Source organism: Passer domesticus, chromosome 10, assembly GCF_036417665.1.
Source record: "Passer domesticus isolate bPasDom1 chromosome 10, bPasDom1.hap1, whole genome shotgun sequence".
NCBI lineage: Eukaryota > Metazoa > Chordata > Aves > Passeriformes > Passeridae > Passer > Passer domesticus.
In genome coordinates this window covers 1,315,556-1,327,675 of record NC_087483.1, presented here as the reverse complement: position 1 = coordinate 1,327,675, position 12,120 = coordinate 1,315,556, and the positions used below count along the sequence as shown (strand labels likewise).

The window sequence follows — 12,120 nt, the reverse complement described above, 5'->3', positions numbered from 1 at the left end:
CTGAGTTGCAACCAGGGCAGTGCCGGGGCCAAGCACACAACCTCCCGCAGCAGCACGTGGCCGAGCTCCCATCCCCGAGCGGGAGGAAGGGAAGCTCCGCTCCCTGCCCAGCCTCAGCTCCCACTGCACAGCGCCCACGGCATCACGCCACAGCTGCCAAAAACCCCCAAGGGAAAAGCCCACCCCCAGGGCCAAAACCCCCAAAACCCCTATCCCCCTTCCCAGACCAAGGGGAGCATTCACTACCAAGCCTGAACCCAGAACAAGGAAGGTCATGGACTTTTTAAGGAAACTACTTGCCTTTCCTGAGCTGCTTCTGTCCCCCCCTGCATCACCATGGAGGCACTTGTCAAGTTGCCTTCTTGAAGAAACGAAACAAGAAAGGCAACCAATGGAACTATGGTTCTGAACCAGGAGATTGATCCTGCTGGATCTGCTTTCATTCCTAAGGTCTCTTCAGCTGAAGGCAGCTGTTGTATCTTTGCTTCTTTGGAACTGTTGACTGTTGTCTGCATGCCGTGAGCTCAGTCTCATTGGAGGTTTTGCCATCTGCGTTTGTCCTTGTTGTGCCTCTCTTGCCTCCCTGCTGGAGTCACTGCTGGAGCTGGCAGTGCTCACTGGGATGGGCACAGAGAAGCTCTGGGCTGCACCTGCAGTTGTTTTTTCTCCCCATCTGTGTTCCAGTGCCTCTTGGTGAGCAGGCCTGGGGAGAAATCTCCTCCCCACAGAGCTGCCAGCCCAGCCAGATGTCCACTGCAGAGCAGCTTGTGGCTGCTCTCCGGGCTCTGCAGGACATCCCCACCATGAGTGGCTGCATCTCTGGCTTTCCAGCATGGAAAGCAAATCCCAGAGCTCCAGTGGGGTAAAGCCTTGCAGGCAGCAATCCCAGTGAGCAGCATGGGTGTGATGTTCCCGTTTGTTGGGTGAGGTGGGACCTGGTTCCTCATTGCCAATCTCCAAGCAAGGCTTGGCGTGCCCCCTGTTGAGTGGGCTCTGAGCTGTCTCGTGCTCAGTCTGTTTGGCCCAAACCAAGAGATGCCTTAAAGATCCTGCAGAGAGAAGCTGCATTGGGCTGCTTTGCCTCACGTTCTAGTTCCTGATTCCATCCTCACTTTCTTTTGCTGTAGCTTCTTCTCAATGCTGACTCACTGTTTATCTATCTTGAAAAGGGTGGGAGTGTTGGCAGGCTGAACAGGGAATTTGACAGCTTGAATTCTCAGAGGAAATGCTCGGTCTGGGTGCACACTCATCACTGGGAGATCACTGGTGCTGGTTTGGGGCAGGTGAGGCAGCTCCTCCCCATCGCCAAGAGAGAAGCTTGCAGTGTTCAGCAGGGCTAGGAGTGGGCATTTTCAAGGCTGCAGTCTGCAATCGGTGTCAGAGGGAACTGAGTGACGATTCATTCCTCATGCAGCTTCTGGCTGAGCTGTAGTTCAGATAATCCAGAGCTAAACTCCAGTCCCACTTTCATCGTGCCAGGCCATTCCCAGCAGGAGTCATGCCACAGTGGGAGCCTCAATGGATGTTGGTGTCCTTTCCTAGGCTTTCCCTACACGCAGCGCTGCTGGCTCACTAACAGCTCCCCGGTGCCCGTGACGTTCCAGCTCCGCATGTCGTTCGATGGCACGCAGCCGGCCGTGGACAGCGTGGATCAGATCCGCTGCCACAGTGACCCAGCCTGGAGGAAGGGCATTCACTTGTATGTGGAGCCCCGGGAGTTTACAATCACTCCCAGCCGAGGGACCATCCTGCCCCAGGGACACCAGGACATCCAGGTACGGGCAGAGTCCAGCCAGAGACGCTTCAGCACCAGGGCTGCAGCTGCACTGCAGTGTGGGAGGGCTTTAGCTCTGCTGCAGCTTTGAGCATGGTGTGAGTGAGAGATCTGCACTGCTCTGAGGCCTCTGCCAGCTGCCTTACTCGGGGTGTTCCTCAAGGAGCACTGTTTTCTTTCCAAAATCATATGCTGAGGTCACATACCATATGGTCAAGGCCAGAAGTCACTCTTGGGTTCTTGAGAGCCATTTATTTGATTGCAAGTGGGCAGAGCAAAGATGAGGGCAGAAGGTGGTTGTTAGAGGGATGTCATTGTAGAAAGCAGTTAGCTTTTCTTCTTGGTGTGATTTCCCCTCTCCTGGGGAGCAGAAGGATTTGTGTTCACTGCAGGAATCTCCAGTGGAGACAAAAATCTCTGCAGCCATGAACTGCCCAGCACCTGCTGGGCCACACTTTGCCCTCAGCTTCCTGCTGTAAAGCTGAACTTGTTGTGTTCAAGTCAGATTTCTTCTGCATTTATGTCATTGTAGTCAGATGAGAAATTGGGGCCTTAATTTGAATACAGTGGTGCGTAGAGCTTTAGTCTAATGTTTTAATGTAGCTGAGCTATGCCCTGATAGCAAGGTGTGTTTAACACATCTGCTATTGCCAGAAGGCTTTTGTTGCTTTGAGACTGTGCTCTACACATGGAGCAGCAGCAGAATTAAGACAAAATCTTCCCTCAAGGACTGGAGGATATCACACGTGGATAATGAGCTTTTGTAAGGAAGAATTTCCTGTTCTTCTCTTCCACCAGGTGACCCTGTGTTCCAACTCGGTGATGGAGTTCTACAGGAAGATGCTGGTGGATCTGGAGGGTTTTGGCAAGGGAGTGGCATCATTGGTCATCACAGCCAGGTACCAGCCCTTCCCTGGCCTCCCCCAGCCCCTGCCTTGCCCAGGCTTTGCTGGCTGCAGCTGCCAAGGAGAAGTGCTGGTTCATGAGCTCATGTTGTGCCAGCTGGGCATGAGAAGAGCCGAGCTTGGACAGCAGCCTGTGGTGAAAAGCAGCCCTGCTCCCAGCCCAGCAGGGTCCTGGGCCCTTTTCTGAAGGCACCAGGAATGAGATCATTTCTTGGCCTGGCTTTTGGTGCTTGAGGTGGAACAAATTTCCCCAGGGCCTCCTCTCCTTCTTGCTGCAAGAGGTGGAGTTGTGCTGGGTGCGAGCACCGTGCATTGGTTTGGGACACAGCAAGCAGCCTGCTGAGAGCCAGGCTCTGGTTCTGTTCATGAGGGCACGTGGCAGGGGGGAAGTGGCTGCCAGCAAGAGTGCTGAGGGCAAGGTCTCAGGAGGGGAAAGCAGCCCTTGATGTGGCAGCTCAGCTCTAGATTTTCTCCTTCCCTCTGCTTCCCACTCTGAGCTTGAATGTTCTCAGGGTTGAGAGCAAAAGTGGTTGTTGCTGCAGCAGAATTCCATCCTGCTGTGCTGCTGTGGGTGTCAGTGGAATGCCAGGAGGGATGCAGTTCCCTGGGACTGTTCCCTCTCCCAGGCAGAGCCATCCAGGCAGTGCCTGGGCTGCCATTTTGTCAAGCAGGTGGGCTGGGGACAGTCAGTGCCTGGAGCTGTGGAGGGAAGGAGCCAGGGAGCTGTAGGGCCTGGGAGGGGCTGATCAGCCACTCTGGAGGGCAGCTGGTGTCTCGTGCCCTCCAAGGCTGGGGCAAGCAGCTGAGTTCCCAGGCAGGGCAACAGCACCATGGCAGAGAAGGGAGTCATTTTTCCTGGGCACTGGAGTTGTGTGTTCCTTGAGCCTTAGTGAGCTCTGTTCCTTGTTGGGAAGGCTCCCCTAGAGCTCATGGATCACTGGGACTGTTACAGGAGTCCTTGCAAGCCTTCCTGGGGAAAGGAGGGGCTGAGGCAGCTGTGGGACAAAGTGCTCTGCCTGGGGCACTTGGCAGCCTCTGGGTGCTGCCTCTCAGGGTTTGCCCCTCCTTGACAAGACCTGTTGGAGTGGGAAGATGTAGAAGGCAATTTATCACTGCAGGGCTGTTCAATGTCCATTTGACAGTGACCAGTGTGTTATGCTCCATCTCACAATCTTTGAGGGTAAATGTTCTCCATTCTCTCAGTATCTCTAATTCCCCTGGGCTCATCTCTTTGTCCAGATGTCTCGTTCCCAAGCTGCAAGTGTCCCCCCACGTGCTGCAGTATGGTGAGTGCCTCCTGAAGGTGCCATATGAGAAGAAGTTCCTGATTAGGAATCCCAGCCACCTGCCTGGCTGCTACGGGCTCATTGAACAGGTTTGGCATCCCATCCACCTCCCCCTGTCAAATATTATTGAGGAGCTTATTAGGGGAAAAAAGGATTTGGACATGACCTTGCTGGTTTCTATTCAGTCTTAAAGATTTGCTGAGAACAGGATCCTAGCTGAATGTAAACTTGAGGATGCAGTTTAACCTGCTGAGGGAACAGCTTATGTTCTAGTCTTCAGGGTGTTTTCTTGTGGGAGATCTTAGAGGGTTGTGAAAGCTGCTGCATCCACAGACACCAGTGCCTGTGCTGGCAGCCTCCTTGCAGGATCCCCTGGGAATGCTAAGCCTACAATTCTTGCATCTTGTTTGTGCCTTTTACCTTTGTCCTGGGCATTTTTAAACACGTGTGTCAGTTGCTGTTGCGGTGGATGTTAGGGAGTGTAAAGTTTCTTCAGAGGTGCCTCTGAAGCTGCATTTCATTGTGTCTCTTGCAGAAACGCAAGGAGGACGCTGCTGTGCTCTACTCCAGCCCCAGGCCCTGTGGGATTGTCCAGCCTCACAGCACTGCAGAGATCCCAGTGCTGGTGGAAGTGCAGGCGCTGGGCACGCATCGCACCAATGTTCTCATCGGCGTGTTCGGGGATGAGAGAAACCCACTGGTGAGTGCAGGGGAGATGTGTGCCTCTGTGCAGCTGCTCCTGGCAGGCTGCAAAGGGCACAGGGATTCTGCCGGGGAAAACAGGCACAGGCTGCTGTGGAGAAGGCCAGGAGGGATGGGTGGCACAAACAGCTCGTGCCTCACGGGTGGTAATCTCAGTGTCTGGCACAGAATGTCGTTGGTCTGAGCTGGAATCCAGGGTCACTTTAGTGCATTACTCTTGAAAATGCTGTTAACTTTGGAAACATCTGTTTGGAAATGGCATCTCTCTGAGCACAAAAGGGGATGTCAGAATACTTCTGGCAACCTTGAGCTTTCTGTCAACGAAAGGAAAGCTGGCATTTGAAGAGTGGTTGCAAGGATTGAAACTTACATTAAAACATAAGGAAATGACAATGCCAAATTCCCTGAATGGCACCAAACATCTGAACCTGGGCCATTGTGGCACTGCATGTAAATCAGTGAAGAGGAAGGACAGGCAAGGCAGGCTGTGCCAGGGAGCCTGAGGTTTGACAGAACAGTTGCTTTCAACTCTCAGACTGCTTACCATAAAGAGGAGGGCTTCTCCCCACCAGAGGAACCAGTTGTTTAACTGTCAGCCTGGTCTGAATTCGAGATTTCTTGCAAAGCTTTTACCTTTGGGCCAATAATTTGTAGTTTGAAAGGTTCTCCTACCTTGATCCTTTTAAATTTGGAGGTGAACATGTAATTTGCTTTTTCTTTTTTCTCCAAAAGCCCAGCATTTCAGCTGGAGAGTGGTAGCTGTCCCTAAAGAAATAACTAGAGCAGGGTTGAGCTGTTTAAGGATTTTTAGGTTTCCCTGTAGTGGTTTGCTTTGGGTTTTTTTAAAAATGTTTCTTGCCTGCTTCCTGGGACAGAGAAAACAGTTATGGAGCTCTGGACAGCTGGCAGAAACCTCCCCAAGCCCAAGGCTGATGGAGTCTGGCAGGATCCCAGCACTACAGCCCATGTATGTATGTCTGGATGCATGGAGAATGCCACCTGAGTCCCCTGGGAGTATTGGAAAATGTCAGCCAAGCCCCCAGCAGTGTCAGGGAAACATTCCTGATAAATACCTGGTGGAGCTGCAGAGTTTCTGCTGTTGGGCCCTGGGGGAGCTGTGCTGGCTGTCACTGCCTGGGTCTGCCCCTGGATGTCTCAAATCTGCCCTTTTTGCTTGCCTTCTCTGTCTTTTCCTCTCCCACTGTGCTTTTTGCATGCCCACAGGGTGTTCATCCCTGCCCTCAGCAGTTCCTCAGTGCAAGCAGTTGCAGCTGCTGCAGCAGCTCAGTGTCATCCCTGGGCTGCCTTTAGAGCAGACCTGCTCCAGCCTGGATTGGGAAGGGCTGGATCCAAGCATTTCTCAGTTCAAGGTGCCAGCAGCCAGCCAGGGGCTGCATCCTGACCAGGAGCTGCTGGTGCAGGTGTCCCTCCCTCCCACTACAGGTCCCACTACAGGTTCACAGTTATCTTCTTTTCCAGAGATGAGCTTCACCCACCTCAATTCACTCCCCATCCACCAAAGGAGATGAGAACATGTTTGAATTGCCCAGCGTCTCGATGGAGGCACTTCAAGGCTGGAAAGCAGGAGGCAGCCACAGCCCTGACTGAAGAGCAGGATTTGACCCAGTCTTCAGGAGTAGAGGTAGATTTTCTTGTACACCTACTGCTTGTGCTGCCTCCCCAGCCTGCCACCAGCAAGTCATGCTCCTGCTGAGCTCCCTTTTTGCTGCCCTGCTGTCCTGTGCCCTGACAGTGGCTGGGCAGCAGGGCCAGTGGCTGGACATGGGGGAGTGGGAGGGAGAAATAGGAGAGTTTTCCTTGGAGAAGCTCACTCAGATCCTACAGGCCTGTGTTGAGTGTGGCATTTTTTGCCTTGTTGCCTTCCCAATGCAAGATGAGGCTTTCATCTGCATCATGATGGGAAGAGCTGCAGCTTCCTTGGCAGAGCAAGCTGGGATGAGTCCTGATCTCCATGTGCCCTCTTCCCAGCCCAGCCAGACTCCCTGTTTGCAGCTCTCTGCTGTCACCCGAGAGCTGCTCTTGCACTGCTGGCCCTGAAGCTGTCTTACAAACTGGGACTTGGCAAAGTGGCTGTCTCTTCCTGCAGGCATAGGGCATGGCTTGTTTTTCAGGTGCCATCACAAGCTCCTGCAAACCCTCACCTCCCAGCAGGCCTGGAGGGATTCAGGTGCTGCGTGGACGCACCGCACACTGCCCTGGAAGCGGAGAAGGGAAGAGGGAATCTGTCTCCCTTGCACACTGTCAGTGTGGCAAGCAGGGCTGGAGCTGCCAGTGCCACTGGTGGCCCTGAGCATTGGCCACAGAGGGGCCTCCCATCCCTGCAGGCCCAGCACAAAGTGCTGCTGGAGCAGCTGGGTGTTGGAGAGGCCGTGCAGGACACGTTGTGGGGCTGCCCAAGGACGCTGTGCAGCACCTATGGAGGGCACTGCTCCCCCTGCAACTCCTCAGGTGGTCCAGAGGAAGGTTTTGCAGGAGCTTTTGCTGTAGCACCTTGAGGGAGCAGCATTTAAATCAGAGAGAGAGGGGAAGAGCCTCAGGAGTCAGATGAGCTGGGCTGGGAGTCCTTTGCTCAGCTCCAAGTACTCTCACTCTGAGTCTCCTCCTTTTCTAAAAGCAGTAAGTTTTGAAACTTTTTCAAGGCAAGTTGTGCATCAGAGAGAATTTCTAGTGCCAGGAGACATCCCAGTTCACTTTCATGTCATGTACTAATGAATGCATTGAGCCGTGAGGATGGGAGAAGATTTTCCCCATGGTCACTGCACTGGTCAGTGACATGGATGCAGGATGAGATCAGGGTGATTCTGGCAGTGTTTGGGGAATAGGCCCCTCTGGCTGCAGCTGCACTTTGCTCCAAGCTGCTCTTCTGCATCCATTTCCATGCTCAACACCTCCATCTCTCCTGTCTTCCATGCAGGCTTCCAGTATCCTGCCAGTGTCAGGTGTGCTGCAGCCAGGAGAGAGCCAGCAGGTCTCCTTGCCCTTCTCTGGCCACCTCAACAGCATCTCCAGTGCCACGGCGCTGTGCCACGTGGAGGGAGGCCCCAGCTCCGAGGTGCTGGTGCCCGGGGAGGCCTCACGTGCCAGCTGCTCCCCGAGCCCCCAGGAGATCAGCTGTGGCTCTGGGGCACCTCTCAGGGAGAGGTGAGTAAGCCTTCCATGGGTTCCTGCTCTCCATGGCTTACTGTCCCTGCAGGGCTTCCCTGCTCCAAGGACTCTGAGCTCAGAGGTGCTGCATAGCAAAGGCCAGAAGCAGCACAGGGATGGCCACTCTTGGCTCCCTGGCTCCCAAGAGAGGAAGCACCTTCTTCTGTTGGGACAGAGCATCTTCTTCTCTAGTTTAGTGGTGAGCCCTCCTGCCTCAGATGCTGCCTTCAGGGAGCCGGGCTCTGGCCCTGCCTTGGCACTGGTGTCTTTAGCTCCATGGTGTTGAGCTGCTTCTTCTTCATCATCTCCCTTCTTCACCAAAACAGTGGGATTGTGGTATGGGCAGGCGTGGGGCACAGACCAAACCTTGGTTTGGGTGCTGGTGCTGCCACAGATGAAGTCCTTGCAGTGCTGATCTGCCAGGGTTCTCCTGATGGTGGAGCAGCAGCCATAAAAGCTCCTGTCCTTGAGGCTCCCCTTCAGCTGCAGCAGTGGGCAAGCACAGGAGAAGCTCTGCTCCAGCAGGGCAGCCCAGCTCAGGACACATAGGCAAAGTGTGAGCTGGGAGTGGAGGCTGCTTAAAGCAAGCCTGTGCATCAGGACTTCCTTCAGGCCAGGCTGAAGTTGGTTTCATGGGGAGGAGAGGGACGAGGCTGCTTCAGATGGTTTCCATGGCAGACAGCAGCAGCTGGCTTGGTCACAGCTGGCTTCCAGCAGGAAATCTGGCTGACAAGAGCCTGTCTTGCAGGAGAGCAGTTCCTGCAGCCTTTGCTTTCTGACTGATGGGATTATTCTCATTTAGGATCAGGCTATGAGTTGTTAAAACCGAGGCTCACGAACAGTGACTCTCTAACTCATTAAAGTTAGAAAGTGGTATGTTTATTAACCCCGGCGGGCGGCACCAGAGTCGTCCCTACAAGGCGTGACCGCGCTGTACAAGGTTCTTTGCCCTCTCTTTATTTCCCAGGATCTTACACACAATACATGTGCACAACCCCAGCACCTCCCCTCCCCACTCTGTATTAAAATGAGGTCATTAGTCCTTCACACCTGTGCAATTCTTCTCTGGAATTGGGTCGGTGGTCTCCAATTGGGCCAGTGGTCTCAAGGGATGAAGTCAGGAATGTCTTCATCAGGTCTCTGTGACCCTCTGGCACCATCCAAGGTCCCCTGCTTAGTGACTGATTGACATCAAGCCCAGGTGCTAACCATTGTTCTGCTGGTTTCAAGATGTTCTTCTAACAGTTCACTTACTCCACTTCCTTCTATCAAGAAGCTCATCATGGTAAGCAATACAACAATCAGCTCTGGCTGAAGCATCTCATCATCATTAACCTATGGTCTACCTGTCTAACTGACATCCTGATCAATGTGAATTGCTTCTAAGCCTCAGGTGAAATCCAAACTCATTGAAATCCTGCTTCAGCTCTGCCCAGGGAGAAGGGAGCTGAATGAGCTGAGTAAGAATTGCAGGAGAGATCAGCAGACGTTGGCACTCTGTGCTCTGCTTGAAACTGGGAAGTCCAGAGACAAAGGGCGTTTTCAGGCACAGCGCAGAGAGCTGGTGGATCAGCCTTTGGCAGTGGGCTGGAGGTGTCTGGCTGTGCCTGGAGAGGGAGCTTGCACAGTCAAGCCCTTCTGATGGCAAGGCTCAGGCTTGGCTGGTCCTGGAGGTGCCCTTCCACCACTGCCCTCCCTTGGGATGTTCCCAACCTCTGTGGGTTGAGGAGAATTCACGGAAATGGTCTAGCGCTGCTGCCTGGCCTCAGGGTCAAGGAATGAAGTGCAGGGCCAGCCAGGACGAGTGAGCCCAAGGTTCTGGTGGTGACTCTCAGCCATGTTTTCTGTTTTGTCTGCAGAAGGGAGCTGAAGCGGCCGGCTCCAAAGCTTGAGGAGGAGACAAAAGCCTTGGAGGAGGAAGAGAGGCAGAAGGAGAAAGAGAAGCAGAAGAAAGAAAAGAAGGGTGTCTCTGTGGGGAAGGAACCTCCAAAAGCAGAGAAGGGGAAAACCAAACCCCCAGAGAAGAAGGAAAGCAAGGCCCCAGAGAAGAAGGATACCAAAATCCCAGAGCGGATGGAAACCAAAGCCCCAGACAAGATAGAAACCAAACTCCCAGAAAAGAAAAACAAACATCCAGAAAAGAAGGAAACTAAATTCCCAGAGAGGAAGGAAAGCAAGGCCCCAGAGAAGAAGGACACCAAAGCATTATTAGAGAAGAAGGAAAATAAATTCCTAGAGAAGAAGGAAACCAAAGCTCCAGAGAAGATTGAAAACAAACTCCCAGAAAAGAAATACAAACCTCCAGAAAAGAGGGAATCCAAATTCCCAGAGAAGAAGGAAACCAAAGCTCCAGAGAAGATTGAAAACAAACTCCCAGAAAAGAAATACAAACCTCCAGAAAAGAGGGAATCCAAATTCCCAGAGAAGAAGGAAACCAAAGCTCCAGAGAAGATTGAAAACAAACTACCAGAAAAGAAATACAAACCTCCAGAAAAGAGGGAAATCAAAATCCCAGAGAGGAAGGAAAGCAAAGCACCAGAGAGGAAGGAAGTGAAAATCCTAAAGAAGGAAAGCAAATCTCCAGAGAAGAGAAGCAAACCTCCAGAAAAGAAGGAAACCAAATGCCCAGAGAGGAAGGAAATCAAAATCCCAGAGAAGGAAAGCAAGGCACCAAAAAAGAAGGAACCCAAAGCCCCAAAGAAGGGGGAAGCCAAAGTGCCAGAGAAGAGAGAGACCAAAGCCCCAAAGAAGAAGGAACCCAAAGCCCCAAAGAAGGGGGAAGCCAAAGCCTGAAAGAAGGGAGGAACCAAAATCCCAGAGAACCCAGCTGAGCTGGAGAAGAACTCTTTTTTTTATTCACACAACTTATTTTATACAGTTTGACAAACCTAATGTGCCACTTTAGTTAGTAGATTTCTTATTATTAGTTATGCCAGTTATTCTGTTGGATAATAAAATATATTCTACTTGTGCATCAAATCTCTCTGTTGTATTGTTTGTATTGTTACCTATTCTCTTCACTGATTCTCATGGGACAAATCCCTTGTTCTTGCAGGTGCATTTGTTTTTCACCCTCAGAACAGATTGTTCACCAAGTCTCATTCTCAAAATAACTTCACATGGGAACTTGTGACTGCTTAGCTGCCCTTAGAAGAGATGACAGGCCAGTTGTTAATATAGCAGAACAAGGCCTGGTTTCATCAGGCCTTTCTTTTATCATTATTCTACCTGTCTCTGACATCTCCCCCTTTTTGTTCATTTAAAAAAGGCTCCTATGTTCTGATGTTGAAACAGCTCACTCTTGGGAGGGTATGATCTCATGAAGGTTATCACTGGTTATCTGTTAGATGTGAGATAAGATACATGAAAGAGCAATTACAATCAACAAAACTTACCCAATTCTGTCAAGTCATTGACACAGGGTTTTGCAGCATGAGCAAACAAAAGAATAATGTCCAATATCTCTTAGGGAACTGGAAAGAAATGGCCATTGTTTCCAATTAGCTGAGAAGTAGGAGAAGGTCCATTAGCTGGAAATGTTGATCTTGGACATCACTGAATGTCCTCCTGGAGCTGGAACAGGGAAGGACTGAAGAAGGTTGGGAGGAGCACTGTCCCATGATGATGCCATGAGGCTTTTGTTGGCCAATTGCCTCTGTCAGTTTCCAGGCACAGCTGTGTCTTGGCAGTCCTACTCCTGTTCCTGTTCTGGCCACAAAGGCTGCAAGGGGATGAGGTTATTTCTCTTTCCACTGGGCCTCATTTCTTCAGAGCTGATCAGTATCTGATGGAATGAACAGGTGACTGCTTTGAGCTGTTGCTGATAAAACACAGGCATCTCTTCTCCTGAAGTTAATGAATCAATTAGGCTTCCCTGTGGGACACTCCATTGGGATTTAGATGGGATGATCTTTTTTCCAAGTTTCTAATGTAAATATTGCATGATTCAAAATGATTAGTCATCCAAATTTCTCATGTACATATTGCATTATTTGAATGTTCTTAAGGCATTCATTCCTCTTTTTTTTTTTTTAATGAGATGTATGTCTTTTGTTATGAGTATGAGGAAACATCGTAGCAAAATAATACATGTAGTGGACAAGAAACTTACAGCAATTAGGAATAATTTGGATACAACGCTCAGGAATATTTCTAATAGCAGACAAAACTAATAACATAGGTGGAATGAAATAAATAGAAATCTCTGAAATAATGTACCATCATCCCAGAGTCTGCAAACAGCTGACAAACCTCGATTCAGTGGGGACTTGGATAATTATTTCCAGAT

At 51.2% G+C, this 12,120-nt stretch overlaps 1 protein-coding gene across 1 annotated transcript; it reads left to right on the top strand.

Annotated features, from left to right (window-relative positions):
* Window positions 1-3,273: 3,273 nt before the first annotated feature.
* LOC135309333 (neurofilament heavy polypeptide-like) lies at window positions 3,274-10,811 on the top strand. The gene is made up of 7 exons (XM_064435484.1): window positions 3,274-3,350; window positions 3,919-4,054; window positions 4,501-4,665; window positions 5,543-5,634; window positions 6,147-6,309; window positions 7,603-7,829; window positions 9,692-10,811. The coding sequence occupies exons 1-7, from the start codon at window positions 3,274-3,276 to the stop codon at window positions 10,623-10,625; spliced, it is 1,794 nt and encodes a 597-aa protein (XP_064291554.1). The 3' UTR covers window positions 10,626-10,811.
* The last annotated feature ends 1,309 nt before the right edge of the window (window positions 10,812-12,120 follow it).

Coding starts and splice junctions, on each gene's coding strand:
- LOC135309333 (XM_064435484.1), top strand. CDS start 3,274: ATGCAGTTCCCTGGGACTGTTCCCTCTCCCAGGCAGAGCCATCCAGGC. Junction 4,055..4,500: donor GCTACGGGCTCATTGAACAG/GTTTGGCATCCC, acceptor TGTCTCTTGCAG/AAACGCAAGGAGGACGCTGC. Junction 5,635..6,146: donor ATCCCAGCACTACAGCCCAT/GTATGTATGTCT, acceptor CTTCTTTTCCAG/AGATGAGCTTCACCCACCTC.